This window comes from Petromyzon marinus, chromosome 52, assembly GCF_048934315.1.
Source record: "Petromyzon marinus isolate PM22_M1 ecotype Great Lakes invasive population chromosome 52, UKy_Petmar_22M1.pri1.0, whole genome shotgun sequence".
Lineage (NCBI taxonomy): Eukaryota > Metazoa > Chordata > Hyperoartia > Petromyzontiformes > Petromyzontidae > Petromyzon > Petromyzon marinus.
This window is the reverse complement of record NC_133718.1, coordinates 8,101,425-8,116,338: the sequence shown is the minus strand read 5'-3', so window position 1 is coordinate 8,116,338 and position 14,914 is coordinate 8,101,425. Positions and strand designations below refer to the sequence as shown.

Genomic DNA, 14,914 nt, shown 5'->3' with positions numbered 1-14,914 from the left:
CAAGGAAGATGGAGCAATGAAATTGGTGTGGGTGGGGGGGGGGGCTAGAAAGTATGTGGTGAAGTCCCGATGACAACCCTGGCTCGGACATCAGTTGGGAGCACGTCAAGTTTCCGGTAGGGCCCCCCACGCCGGCTCGGCACTCATGCACCGGTGGACGGTGGCGGAGGAGTTCCAGGCGGCAGGCAACACGGCATCAGAGCAAAGCCAGGGTCACCGACAGGTCGGCCGACTGCTCTTGCAATCGGGTACTGGGCCTTGTTTTTGTTACTTGCGGTAGTAGCAGGGTTTATTAACGTTCGGATTTCACATTGCCACGCATGTTGAACTTCTTTCGCACTGTACGTAGCCACGTGTAAATCGGAGATGCGTGGGGGGGGGGGGGGGTGAGAACCACAAACGTTTTAAAGACCTCGGGTAACCAATGCAATTTGGGTGTGAATTTAGTTTCAGAAAGGCGGCCCAAGTTTAATTTGGATCTGGTTTCTACCACCACGTAGCCGACTGAAATGACACCAGGCACCACCTTAAACATCAGGCGGCATGAAAAAACAAAATAGTGCTTTATTTTATACAAACGGCTTGAATAGTTCATAAATCACCACCGTTAAATTACCCACAAACGTTATTTCACACATCTATGATCAAGCACAAGATTAAACAAACCAGAGACCATCAATACAACAAAAGCCACGAGGACATAATTGGCTAAATACAACTTGTGGGTAATGACGCAGGGAGACACTGCCGGAAACTTTTACAGTGGCAGCTTTGTAGTTTCTGCACAGCATGAAAGTCAAAGCTTTTTTAAAAAAGACACGCACTGCGATGCACCGCTGGGAAACTTTGTAAACCCCTCCCAACATTGTCTAGTCCACGGCAAATTATTACGGACAATGAAGGAAGGCGTCTTTGGGGGGGGGGGGGGGTGGATAAGGAGGGTTGCACATTTCATAACCAAGTACCCAACATGTACGAAGAGGCGAGTTTGAACCAAATAATGTGTTGCACCCGAGGAATTTAAACGGCTTCGACATTTCAGAACGGAGGCAGCAAGACGGAACAGAAGATGGGCGAGGGATAAAAGCAGCTAATGCCACGTGTGCAACACCGTGATGGAGAGGGGGGGGGGGCACTGCACCAAATATTTCAGGGATGGACGAAAAATTGAGTGGGGGGGGGGCATTTAAAAATGGCATCGTCATTACCGGGACAATAATGAGACGATTCGATGCTGATGGGGGGGGGGGGGGGGGGTCACTTGTCATCCGTCTCGGGTTCTGGCTTGCTGCCGGGAACTGAAAAAACGCAAACAAAAATAAATAAAAAAGTCTGTTTAAAATTTCAACATCCAAGCAGCAGGAAGTCGAGACGCTAGTGCGTCTCACCCCTCTCACGAGACGCGGGGCAGCACGGGAAACAATTAACCATTGACATTACACGTTTGAAATTACGCGTAAAAAAAGACGCGCCAGCAAGTAAACTTCACTTAAAACTCGTTCCAGTTCGTAAATAAAGTTAAATACACTTTGTGACTACCGTCCCCTCCCCACACCCACACCTGGTTTACAAGATGCAGGCCAATTTGTTTTAAAAGCATGGGAGGAATCCGGTAATCTCCAACTTGACCCACATCAATGTAATATGGCCCCAAGTGTGATAAGGTGATGCCTTGCATCCAAACGTCACGTTTTGATAATTCGCCGGAAGAATGCTGGGCAACCGTTGGAATCGAATTCAAAACCGACAAACGGCCAAGGCCATTCAGTCGGCCACGGATGCGTTAACAATGCAACTCTCTTTCAGTGTATATCCAGCCAGGGACCACACGATTGATCAGGCCAACCAATTGAAATGTATTTTCTTGCAGTTTATTTTTTACGTTAGATGGCCGAGGTGCAATGTACATTCAGTAGGATCCTTGTCGATTCCATCCAGCATGGGGTTAAATCGCACGTGGTCACGACACCGTACCAAAACCAGGTGGGCAGGATAGTTCAGTACAGAAAGTCCTTTCAGCAGAGTTTCATTATTTTAACCAAATCTTGTTGAAAGTTGCGCAAGGTAGGCGTTATCCACGCTAGCCCCACCACCACAAGGATGTCGGTTGAATTCAGCAACAGACCTACACACAAGAGTCAACCATTTAACCCTTGGGATGGCGGGAGGCAAAAACATTGGACAAAATGACACTAGAAAAAAATCAGGCGTAGCAGGGAAGCAAAGTGGAATTCTGGATTTGCACCGTTGTGGCAATGCCACCACTACCGGGGAGGTCCTCGGCTCACGACTGGAAGTTGGGGAAGGTGAGCAAAGGGCCCTGCCCAGATCACCCAGAACGCAATTGCACTAGAGAAGCCAAGCTGGGTTTGAGCCAGGATAGTGCATTGCAACGTCGTGCTGTACCAGGCTCCACCTTCACACCCCCCCCCCACCTACCACCCCACAGATCAGCGTGAAGTATGGCCACATAAACCCCGAGATCTGCATGGCGTGTGGGGGGGGGGCCCTCATTCAGCAGTATAAGGGGGCCGTTGCATGCTCACGAGGGGAGGGAGAGTCACGAACCTGCCATTGCGTTCATGAACTCCGCCTTGTCGTCATGCAACATCTCGCAGTCGCCCGAAGCCTCGCTGTCCACGACCTCGTCACTGTCCAGAGTCTCCGACGTGCTCACCTGGCGAGAGCCGACGAGTCACGTGGGGTTCCTCACGCCAAGGGCAGCAGTCCCCCCCCCCCCTCCCGATTATCATGGTTGGCTGTGCCGTGCCGAAAGAAGTTCATAGCATTTTAATGTGCCCTATTCCGCACGAGTTTACCGGTGACCACTCATTAGCTAACAAATGTATGTAAACGGCATGTGGTATGGGGCTAAATATTTGCGAGGCTGAAAAAATACAAGCTACTCAATTGGCATTAGACACAGCAACGTTGCCCCCTGCTGAAAAAACTTGGCAAGACTCCTAGAAAAAAAGAATGCGTCGAGACCAGGAAGGAGGCGAGGATTTCCCGGGGGGAGGGGGGGTTAAGTGGGTATCGTAAAAAGAAACTCTAAATAATTTTTTTTTGAAAGTACCACGTAGCTTGGGTCATCAAAGCTGTCTTCATCGGGGAGGTCGTCCCCCATGAGGGCACTCAGGTTGGCTTTCCGAAGCTCCTCCTCGTCGCCCTCATCCTCGGAGCTGGTGTCCTGCACGATCGTCGAGCCCCGAGATTCGTTCAGCTCCAGGCTCGCCGGCGTGGCGCTCTCGGCGATGGACGCCTGTCCCTGGACAGCGGTGCGGAGGGTTTAACAAGGTCGGCGCGCAGCGATGCAAAGCAGTTGGAGCGTACGAATGCGTTAAAACACGAAGGATTTCGTAGTTTGTCCGAGCTATTGCCATCGACAAAACATTAAAAGATCACGCTTGCAACGCTGGGTGGAATATTTTGGTGCACCCAAGGACACGTGAAATTTTTAAAGCAGAATTGCAAGCCTTCCACAGATATTGATGGACTGGGGACGAGGCCAAATGATGCTTTTTGTACAACAGGAAATCGAAGCTGCCGGGGTCACAAGATGAAAATGGCATTTCGGTCAACTTTACACATCCTGCATAGGTCACCCATCAATCGTCCTTCTGCCCGTCAAGCAACGTTTTCAATCAGATGGGGAATCAGCATCAGCAGGTGTATCAGACGTCCATGCGTTTAAATCAGACATTGTCCTTTGACAAAACGATGCGAGGGTGGCAGTGGTAACACCATCATGCCTCACCACAATGGTCTGGGTCCAATTTCAAATTCTGGGCACCTGTGTGCAGTTTTGTATGTTTTTTTCCTCCTGTTCTACATGGATTTCTTTCGGGTTCCAATTTCCTCTGAACTAAAAAAGTGGTTTGGCCCAAAATTGAAACAAAAACACCTCAAAATTACTGAATGACGATAAATTATCACCCAACTTAAAAAATTGCCAAATAATCTTTAGATATTCCCATGTAAAACAGAACAGACGCAAAATTATATGAACGTTCAGAGAGCACACAACCCAATGGAATGCCTGGCCCTTTGCGGTCTGCAATTCCTACTGGAGTGTCAGGTCACACAGTGCAACATAGCAGGAACACAATCCAAGAACGTCCCCCCCCCCATGGGATCTCTTCCTAAGCCGACAACTGTAAACAGTTGTCTGTATGGGTCGCAACCGAAAGACTTCAATCCAAACAAAACCATTTGGAGAAAACTGCATTGGCGTAGAACAACAAGTACATATTCGTCACTATCACTGCCACAGCAGAACCGACAAGATGCAGACCTGCAATCCAGCACTGTGGAGGCAGCGAGGTTTTGAAACTTCCCTTCCGGTGCGAGTCGAGGAGGGTCCCATACCCTGGGCTCGCCAGAAGGCGGTTAAACGCAAGCGGACTAAATCGCCGTCAGTTTCCCCATCTGCACGGGGGAATAGACCAGCACAGACACCGGGACGGTGATTCCCAAAACTTCAGGGGAGCGGTGTGGTGGGGGAACTCGCTCCATACCAACAATCGTCAGCCCAAAGCCACCAGGAGACAGCCTCAAACCCCTTGGGACCAAGCCACAAAAGAAAAAAAACCCAGCTTCTTCTTACCACAGAAGGGAGGAGATCTTCAGCTTTGAAGCTGCTCGCGTCCGAGAGGTCGCCCTCTCCACTGGCGTCACTCTCGTTCTCGTCGATCTGGAGCAGCTCGGATTGCTTGCGCTTGCTCCCTTTCCCATCCTGCTTGTTGGGCGACTTGCCCAAGCCTGCAGATCGCGCAGACACCATGGGATATGGGTGGGGGGGGGGGGGGACACGTCGATACGAGGACGAAGTCAAAGCTCTTTAAAAAAAAAAACACGCACTGCGATGCACCGCTGGGAAACTTTGTAAACCCCTCCCAACATTGTCGAGTCCACGGCAAATTATTACGGACAATGAAGGAAGGCGTCTTTGGGGGGGGGGGGGGGGGGGTGGCTAAGGAGGGTTGCACATTTCATAAGTACCCAATATGTACAAAGAGGCGAGTTTGAACCAACTATTTTGTTGCACCCGAGGAATTTAAACGGCTTCGACATTTCAGAACGGAGGCACCAAGACGGAACAGAAGATGGGCGAGGGATAAAAAGCAGCTAATGCCACGTGTGCAAGACCGTGATGGAGAGGGGGGCACTGCACCAAATATTTCAGGGATGGACGAAAAATTGAGTGGGGGGGGGGGGGTATTTAAAAATGGCATCGTCATTACAGGGAACTGGGACAATGAGACGATTCGATGCTGATGGGGGGGTTGGGGGGGGTCACTTGTCATCCGTCTCGGGTTCTGGCTCGCTGCCGGGAACTGATAAAACGCAAAAAAATATATAAAAGTTTCCGTTAAAAATTTCAACATCCAAGCAGCAGGAAGTCGAGACGCTAGTGCGTCTCACCCCTCTCACGAGACGCGGGGCAGCACGGGAAACAATTAACCATTGACATTACACGTTTGAGATTACTCGTAAAAAAAGACGCGCCAGCAAGTAAACTTCACTTAAAACTCGTTCCAGTTCGTTAATAAAGTTAAATACACTTTGACTTCCCTCCCCACACTCACTGGTTTACAAGATGCAGGCCAATTTGTTTTTAAAGTGTATTAGTCGTAGATGGAGACAGTCGTAGTAGTAAGCAAATACTTTTATTTATATCTTAATACAACTCACTAGGTCCCTAACACGACGGGCTAATGGCCCCTTCTACCCACAACCTGAGGAGGTACAGCCTCCGGGCTATCGTTCCCTAGCCGTTGGCCCGACTACTGCTATAGCCCTCCGGCTAGCTGGACCAAGGGGAGGCTGACCCACCGCTGGCACCGGTGGGTCTCTGACCACTGGCCCGTCCAGACCCGGCTGAGGGAACCTCAGGGTCCTAGCCTAGACCACTGGCACCGCACTGAGCCCCGGCCCTCAGAAGGACGTCGGGGCTTGGGGTCCAGGGTCTCTTCTTCTTCAGGCGGCTCCCCGGCTTCGGCTTGAGACCAACTCCCTCTGCTCTCAGGAGCCCGCCTTTTATACGATTCCCCCGCCCGTTCCGAGGGATCACAGATCCCTCGCAGCCCCCTCCACTCAGGAGAGGTGTTGGCCCACAGGAATCCCAAACCATCTGTGTTTGTTCGATCGCACTTTGTCTAGGACCAGGGTTCTGGGGGATCCCACACACACACTTCACATCCTCCACCCCTCAGGCGGGGTCTTGGTCAGGGATACCAATGACCCCGTACTGGTAAGTACTGTGTAGCATGTGCACAGTGTGACTACCACAAAAGCATGGGAGGAATCCGGTAATCTCCAACTTGACCCACATCAATGTAATATGGCCCCAAGTGTGATAAGGTGATGACATGCATCCAGACGTCACGTTTTGATAATTCGCCGGAAGAATGCTGGGCAACCGTTGGAATCGAACTCAAAACCGACATATGGCCAAGGCCATTCAGTCACCCACGGATGCGTTAACAATGCAACTCTTTCAGTATATATCCAGCCAGGGACCACACGATTGATCAGGCCAACCAATTGAAATGTATTTTCTTACGTTACATGGCCGAGGTGCAATGTACATTCAGTAGGATCCTTGTCGATTCCATCCAGCATGGGGTTAAATCGCACGTGGTCACGACACCGTACCAAAACCAGGAGGGCAGGAAAGTTCAGTACAGAAAGTCCTTTTAGCAGAGTTTCGTTATTTTAACAAAATCTTGTTGAAAGTTGCGCAAGGTGGGCGTTATCCACGCTAGCCCCACCACCACAAGGATGTCGGTTGAAATCAGCAACAGACCTACACACAAGAGTCAACCATTTAACCCTTGGGATGGCGGGAGGCAAAAACACTGGACAAAATGACACTAGAAAAAAGTAAATCAGGCGCAGCAGTGAAGCAAAGTGCAATTCTGGATTTGCACCGTTGTGGCAATGCCACCACTACCGGGGAGGTCCTCGGCTCACGACTGGAAGTTGGGGAAGGTGAGCAAAGGGTGCCCCCCTCCCTGACCAGATCACCCAGAACGCAATTGCACCAGATCCTATTAGAGAAGCCAAGCTGGGTTTGAGCCAGGGTAGTGCGTTTGGGATTGCCAACCACTCGTGCATTGCAACGTCGTGCTGTACTAGGCTCTGCCTTCACACCCCCCCCACCCCACAGACCAGTGTGGTGAAGTATGGCCAAATAAACCCCGGGATCTGCATGGCGTGTGGGGGGGGGGGCCCTCATTCAGCAGTGGAAGGGGCCGTTGCATGCTCACGAGGGGAGGGAGGAGTCACGAACCTGCCATTGCGTTCATGAACTCCGCCTTGTCGCTCGAAGCCTCGCTGCGGTCGCTCGAAGCCTCGCTCGACGCCTCGCTGTCCACGACCTCGTCACTGTCCAGAGTCTCCGACGTGCTCACCTGGCGAGAGCCGACGAGTCACGTGGGGTTCCTCACGCCAAGGGCAGCAGTGTTCCTGCCAACCCCCCCCCCCCCTCCCGATTATCACGGTTGGCTGTGCCGTGTCAAAAGAAGTTCATAGCATTTTAATGTGCCCTATTCTGCACGAGTTTACCGGTAACCACTCATTAGCTAACAAATTTATGTAAACGGCAAGTGGTATTGGGGCTAAATATTTGCGAGGCTGAAAAATTAAAATACAAGCTACTCAATTGGCATTAGACACAGCAACGTTGCCCCCTGCTGAAAAAACTTGGCAAGACTCCTAGAAAAAAAGAATGCGTCGAGACCCGGAAGGAGGCGAGGCTTTCCCGGTGGGGGGGGGGGGGGTTAACTGGGCATCGTAAAAAGAAACCCAAAACGAAATTTTTTGAAAGTACCACGTAGCTTGGGTCATCAACGCTGTCTTCATCGGGGAGGTCGTCCCCCATGAGGGCGCTCAGGGTGGCTTTTCGAAGCTCCTTCTCGTCGCCCTCATCCTCGGAGCTGGTGTCCTGCACGATCGTCGAGCCCCGAGATTCGTTCAGCTCCAGGCTCGCCGGCGTGGCGCTCTCGGCGATGGACGCCTGTCCCTGGACAGCGGTGCGCAGGGTTTAACAAGGTCGGCGCGCAGCGATGCAAAGCAGTTGGAGCGTACGAATGCGTTAAAACACGAAGGACTTTGTAGTTTGTCCGAGCTATTGCCATCGACGACAAACCATTAATAAAGTGACGCTTGCAACGCTGGGTGGAATATTTTGGTGCACCCAAGGACACGCGAAATTTTTAAAGCAGAATTGGAAGCCGTCCACAGATATTCATGGACTGGGGATGAGGCCAAATGATGCTTTTTGTACAACAGGAAATCGAAGCTGCCGGGGTCACAAAAGATTAAAATGGCATTTCGGTTAACTTTACACATCTTCTTTGGTTCTTTCGGTAAAGTCACGTAGAATGAGAATAAAGTAATAAATTAATAAAATAACACAATATTCTCACGATGTTTCGGCCACAACACAAGCGGCCTTCATCAGGTGAAGGGACGAGACTGTCTGGAGGACAGCGCTGGAGCGAACACAGCCAAGCTCAGACCGCGACCTTTAAGCTGTGTGAGAAGAAACAGAGCGCCTTGACAAAGGAATTAGCATAAAAATTTGCATTTAATTGGCGGACTTGGCATGATAAACGGTGTAGAGGGGGTGAACATGTGCAGACCGGCGAGGGGGGGAGGGGGAGTTTACATATTGATGGTGTGAAAAGGGAATTTAAGCTGCTGCGAAAGTTTGGGATACCACTACTTGAAGAAATATACTGTACCATTGAAAATTAGTTTGTTTGTTTCGGATAATTTAGCATTGAAACAGCCGCGTGATTAGCTTGTGACTGGTCACAGAAATGGCTGTTAAAGTCAAAGCCTACACATCCACAGAGGCACCTAGTACATGGACGCCAAAGGGGCTGCAACAACTCAACTATCATATAGTAAACCGATGTGAAAAAACCTAAGTCTAAATTACATCAATATAATAACTGTACTCAATAGTTTCTTCAATAAGCCGAGCTATTAACAGTAACTGGGTATACACTACACTATATAATGAATACTATATAGGAAACCAATAAAAAACTAAAATATAAACTACCTCAATGTTATCAATAAACTCTATATATTCTCCAATCAGCTAAGCCACCAACAATAAGTCGTTATATATCACAATGATATATGGCGAAAAAAATGGGTGGATTCTTACCCTCAACTTTAGCACCACGGATAGCTACGAGCCCCGTTCAGACGGACGAGTTCATCCATGGTCGGAACGGAGGAGGGGGAGAGCCTTTGACTTTAACATAGCCATTTGTGACCAGTCACAAGCTAATCACGCAGCTATTTCAATGCTAAATTATCCGAACCAAACATTAAACTAATTTTCAATGGTACAGTATATTTTTTCAAGTAGTGGTATCCCAAACTTTCGCAGCAGCTTAAATTCCATTTTGCACACCATCAATATGTAAACTCCCCCTCCCCCCCTCGCCGGTCTGCACATGTTCACCCCCTCTACACCGTTCACCATGCTAAGTCCGCCAATTAAATGCTAATTGTTATGCTAATTCCTTTGTCAAGGCGCTCTGTTTCTTCTCACACAGCTTAAAGGTCGCGGTCTGAGCTTGGCTGTGTTTGCTCCAGCGCTGTCCTCCAGACCAGTCTCTCCCTTCACCTGATGAAGGCCGCTTTTGTTGTGGCCAAAACGTCGTAAGAATTTTAGTGTCATTTTATTATTTTATTATTTTATTCTCATTCTACGTGACTTTACCGAAAGAACCAAAGACAATGAATCCTTGCAGTCACGAAAGCTTTAAATCGAAACTTTATACATCCTGCATAGGTCACCCATCAATCGTCCATCTGCCCGTCAAGCAACGATTTCAATCAGATGGGGAATCAGCATCAGCAGGTGTATCAGACGTCCATGCGTTCAAATCAGACATTGTCCTTTGACAAAACGATGCGAGGGTGGCAGTGGTAACACCATCATGCCTCGCCACAATGGCCTGGTTCAATTTCAAATTCTGGGCACCTGTGTGCAGTTTTGTACGTTTTTGCCCTCCTGTTCTACATGGATTTTTTTTCGGGTTCCGATTTCCTCAACTGAAAAAGTGTTTGCCCAAAATTGAAACAAATACCTGAAAGTTACTGAATGACGATAAATTAACATCACCCAAAATTGCCAAATAATCTTAAGATAGCCCCATGTAAAAAGAACAGACGCAAAATTATATGAACGTTCAGAGAGCACACCCCAATGTAATGCTTGGCCCTTTGCGGTCTGCAATTCCTACTGGAGTGTCAGGTCACAGGTCAAACAGTGCAACATAGCAGGAACAAAATTCAAGAACGTCCCCCCCCCCCCCCAATGGGATCTCTTCCTAAGCCGACAACTGTAAACAGTTGTCCGGATGGGTCGCAACCGAAAGACTTCAATCCAAACAACCATTTGGAGAAAACTGCATTGGCGTAGAACAACAAGTACATATTCGTCAATATCACTGCCACAGCAAAACCGACAAGATGCAGACCTGCAATCCAGCACTGTGGAGGCAGCGAGGTTTTGAAACTTCCCTTCCGGTGCGAGTCGAGGAGGGTCCCATACCCTGGGCTCGCCAGAAGGCGGTAAAATGCAAGCGGACTAAATCGCCGTCAGTTTCCCCATCTGCACGGGGGAATAGACCAGCACGGACACCGGGACGGTGATTCCCAATAATTCAGGGGAGTGGTGTGGTGGGGGCACTCGCCTCATAGCAACGATCGTCAGCCCAAAGCCACCAGGAGACAGCCTCAAACCCCTTCGGACCAAACCACAAAAGAAAAAAAAACCCAGCTTCTTCTTACCACAGAAGGGAGGAGATCTTCAGCTTTGAAGCTGCTCGCGTCCGAGAGGTCGCCCTCTCCACTGGCGTCACTCTCGTCCTCGTCGATCTGGAGCAGCTCAGATTGCTTGCGCCCTTTCCCATCCTGCTTGTTGGGCGACTTGCCCAAGCCTGCAGATCGCGCAGACACCATGGGATATGGGTTGGGGGGGGGACACGTACATACGAGGACGAATCACAGCGGATACCGATCACAGGGGAGGCACCGTACGTAGCCAACCGCGCTAAAATTGGGAGTTGTGGGGGAAGGACAAACTATACAAAAACATCGAGGCAGTTCTGCATTTAGGTTTGTCCTTCCCCCACACCGAAGTGACACGACCCTTCAGGAGTTACAAACGACGCCTACTTGGCTACAAGCGTCTCCTCAGATCGGCTCAGTCGCTACTTGCCGAGCAGTGCTGGCCTTCACGGACCCCGATGGGCACGGTCTACGAGCCGCAGCCCACGGCGATTCTGCCGCTGTTGCCGTTAAAAACCTTGCGCAGCAGGGAATGGGGGGGGCATCTTGGGGCCCAAAATCCTGGACCGCTCTCCCCCTGTGCTGCACGGGTTCTCTGAGGTTCCCCTTTCTTCCCATAGCTCAAACCCCCTAACGTGGCTGGTATTGGCCCCAAAAACATTGGAGAAACATTGGCTGCAAAAGGAACCGATTGGAAGAACACGTCGGAACAATCGCACGCCTACCTGTAAAAGAAAACAACGTGGCAGGATCCCACCGAAAAAAAAAAGTCACCCGAAACTCAGCGAGGCTCGTTTCTGGGTAAAACGAATAATAAAATAAGAGTTCCGAGATTGTGGTGGCTCTCCTGGCTAAACAAAGTCACACGGGCGCCACGGTGGCAACTACCCTCGCCTGGTGTACAGGAGGTCGTGGGTTCAATCCTGATGAAGCCCGTTGTATTTTTTTGGAGTTTGCGCGTCTCCGTGGTTGTGTGGCTCCGTCGTCGGGTACCTCCGGTTCCACGCCCCCACTACCACATTTAGAATCAACATGCATGGAGTGCATTTGGCTGCAATAAATATCCACAAGCCACACTTGGTTGAGCCATCATGTGGCCAGGTCGCTTCTAAAAAGAAACCAAGCTCGGTGGTCTATACCCCCGGTAGAACATTTTTCTGTTCAATTTAGTTTTAAGTACAAAGCAAAAAAAAAAACGAGGCGTCACTCGCCTCGGCTGTAGAGCAGCGGCGTGCCAAACGAGGCCACGCTGGGCATCCCGACGACCGAGCGCATGAGGCCCACCAGCAGCACGCGGCTCAGAACCTGCTCGACGCTGGAGGCGCGCTTGCGGCCCTCGCGGTTGCGCCGCGCCGTGGGGCTCGGTCGCCTGCAGGGAGCGGCCGGGTCGGGGGCCACGAGGTCCATGAACCTGAGCAGCAGGCCGCAGAACTGCTCCAGGAGGGCGCCCTGTGCCAGAACATCGAACGCTCGTTGGGTCGGTCAGAAACTCCGCGTGGAACCTGGGTTGTGGTGTTGACCCACTCGCCCACGACTGTGGAATGAGAAATTCCCCACGTCTGGGACGTGCCACGGCCGTGAAGGCGTCTGGCCGTCGAACGGACGACTTTGCCACCACGCCGTGCGCTTTCAGCCGTCTGGAACTCTTCCTTCCGATATTAGGAAGCCACTGGAGCTATGCGCTGTTAAATCCAGATTGACCAAATTTCTTTAGAACGGATTTCTATGCTTAGTTTGCCGTCCGCCCCGCACCTCAAATTACCACGGTTGGCTACGTACGGTGCGAAAGAACTTCAATACCACGTGGTTGACATTTCAAGGCAGGCCTCCAACGAATCTCATTTTTCTGTTGCTTCATCATAACCACACAGCGCTGAACATCGTCTAACGGCGTGCGGTACAGGGCAGCACTGGTCTACTTCCTGCTATACGCTCGTCCAGCGATATTATTCTGTGCCTGGAAGCGAATGAAAGCGTACCTCTCCAGGTTGTAACTGGTGGCAAGTGTTACACAAATTTGGCCACACACCTACCAACACTGGTCACACATCCAGCATTTCTGCTTTAAAAATGTAAAGGAGGCGAGGGTGATTGAGTATGCCAGCAGTACGGATGCATATGCCCTCTCGGATTAGGGAGACAGCAGTGATGTTGTACAGCTAGTGCGGAGGTAGGCAAAAACAAACGCTTCCAATTTTGTAAACTATTTGGAGAGTCCTAATGCTTGGGAATAAGAGACAGGACCCCAAATTAATAACGCTAAACCACTTTGTAATCGCCATTTAAGAACCGCGCACGCAAAACGATTCGTAATGCCGCATTACAAGTCGTCGGGCTTTTTAGACGCTCACAGGTTATCGAAAATAAATGCAAATCCACTTTGGAATTGTCGTGTCGAGAGCCAGGAAGCGGTCCTTAAAGAGCCGAAGCTTGCCGACCCGAGCGCGTGACTATTGCTTCACAAGGCCTCGGCGGAGGACAGCCCGACACCCCCCCCCCCGCCGTGGGCAGAGCGGTGGTGGTGGCGAGGGAAACGCTCTCACCAGCCATCGGAAGGGCCAGACGGAGAAGAGCATCTCCACCGTAGCCCTGCAGAGTCCTCGCCGGGACACCGTTTGCTGCGGGAAAGCACGAGACCAGAGGTGGGGGGGGGGGGGGGGTTACCACTCACTCGGTGTGACCGCAGCACCTCCCGCACCACGCGAGAGAGAAACGCCTCTATTTGGGACGCCTCCCACAGAATTCCCACCAGGATAGATGGGACAAAGGGGCTGACCTCGCAACTAAAACCGGCGTCTTATGCGGGCCAACGGATATCGCAGACGCCTTGGACCAGCCACAAATGAAAATAAAAAAATAAGAGCAGGCAAAAAAAGTTTCCCATTGCGTACACTTTTCTTTGCACTCTAAAGTATAAAATCAAATATTTTGATCCCAAAATTAAATCACGTTTGGTGAGCCGAATGAGCGGGTGGCTTGCATAAAATTCAAAGCATCGAAATTAAAGAGCCCAGGATCGGCGGAACCTGTACAGGTTTGAAAAAAAAAATGAATCGTCACACGAGACGGCGTATGAATGGCCGAAGCTATCACGCGTCAAATATTTGAAAGAATGTAAAAAATAAAAATGGGACACGCGAGAGTCGAGCTGTACGTAGCTGGTAAGGTCCAACAACTTCGAATACCATTAAAGGAGAGCCTCATTTACGGTGGCCGTGCAGCATCCACCTCACCACCTAGCTCCAACCCGTGCCCGGTGTCAAACTTGCGCGCATCTGGGGTGTTGCGCCCGCGTCTCGCCAGACCTCGCAAGCCAAGCTGGTTAGAGCCTGGACAGCGCTTGGAATGGATGGGCGACCGTCAAACAAGCCACGCGCAGGGCTGGTCACCGGGTTACCTTGATGGGAATCAAGTAGTGCCCAGCACAATACGGCGGTGGACTGCAATCGCGTTTCCAGCCTTCACCAAACCGCACCGACGCAGCGTGGTGGCGAAGTATGGTCAATACCACCCAACCAACTCCCCCACCCACGATCCGAACGTGTGGGGAGGGCTTCAGCCAGCAGTGGACCGACAAGAGCCGTTCCATGTACATGATGTACACACGTGCGTTGCGCGTTTAGTTTGTGGTCCTTCCCCCCGCACCTCCGATTAGCACGGTCGGGGTACGTGCGGTGAAAAAATGAAGTTCAACGTCCGCACGACACGGCATGACCCCACCGCGTGAACGCACCCGGGCAGAACACGCCACGTGAACGCGACCGGGGAGCAGGACCCGCCATCGTGCAGGACCCCACCGCGTGAACGCGCGGCGCAATATGAGAGAGAGGGGGGGGGGGGAGCGACAACCACAGCAGCAGTTTCCACCACCACCACTACCACCACCACGACCCACTGTGCTCTTGTGGCCGACTCCCGGGGACGTTTGGGTCATCCTCGACTGCTCCTCCATAGCTCTGCGATTGTCGCGAAAGGAACCAGAAGACGGTGGAGGAAAAAACACAATCTATACCACCCGCACCAAACAAACACAGCCACGCGCCTCTCGATCCCCAAAGCACTCGCCAGCTACCACCAGAAAGCTACCCAC

At 51.0% G+C, this 14,914-nt stretch overlaps 1 protein-coding gene across 3 annotated transcripts; it reads right to left on the bottom strand.

Moving 5' to 3' along the window:
• Positions 1-544: 544 nt before the first annotated feature.
• Positions 545-14,914, bottom strand: LOC116953586 (uncharacterized). Of its 3 annotated transcripts, none has more exons than XM_032973913.2 (10): positions 14,720-14,914; positions 13,368-13,442; positions 12,036-12,273; positions 10,825-10,973; positions 7,835-8,026; positions 7,295-7,415; positions 4,607-4,761; positions 3,077-3,268; positions 2,569-2,677; positions 545-1,298 (listed from the first exon to the last, which is right to left on the bottom strand). In XM_032973913.2, exons 1-10 carry the CDS (start codon positions 14,774-14,776, stop codon positions 1,258-1,260), a joined length of 1,329 nt encoding a protein of 442 aa, XP_032829804.1. In that variant the 5' UTR covers positions 14,777-14,914; the 3' UTR covers positions 545-1,257. The 3 variants fall into 3 exon arrangements, with proteins under 3 accessions (XP_032829804.1, XP_032829803.1, XP_075931305.1); XM_032973912.2 differs by having other exon boundaries at positions 1,253-2,125; XM_076075190.1 differs by having other exon boundaries at positions 1,253-2,125; positions 14,846-14,876.

Bases quoted from the DNA above. Each gene is read 5' to 3' on its own strand.
- LOC116953586 (XM_032973912.2), bottom strand. From the start codon at position 14,776: ATGGAGGAGCAGTCGAGGATGACCCAAACGTCCCCGGGAGTCGGCCAC. The intron at 10,974-12,035 runs GCGAGTGACGCC...CGCGATCTGCAG, and splicing joins GCCGCTGCTCTACAGCCGAG to GCTTGGGCAAGTCGCCCAAC. The intron at 3,269-4,606 runs GTAAGAAGAAGC...ACCGCTGTCCAG, and splicing joins AAGATCTCCTCCCTTCTGTG to GGACAGGCGTCCATCGCCGA.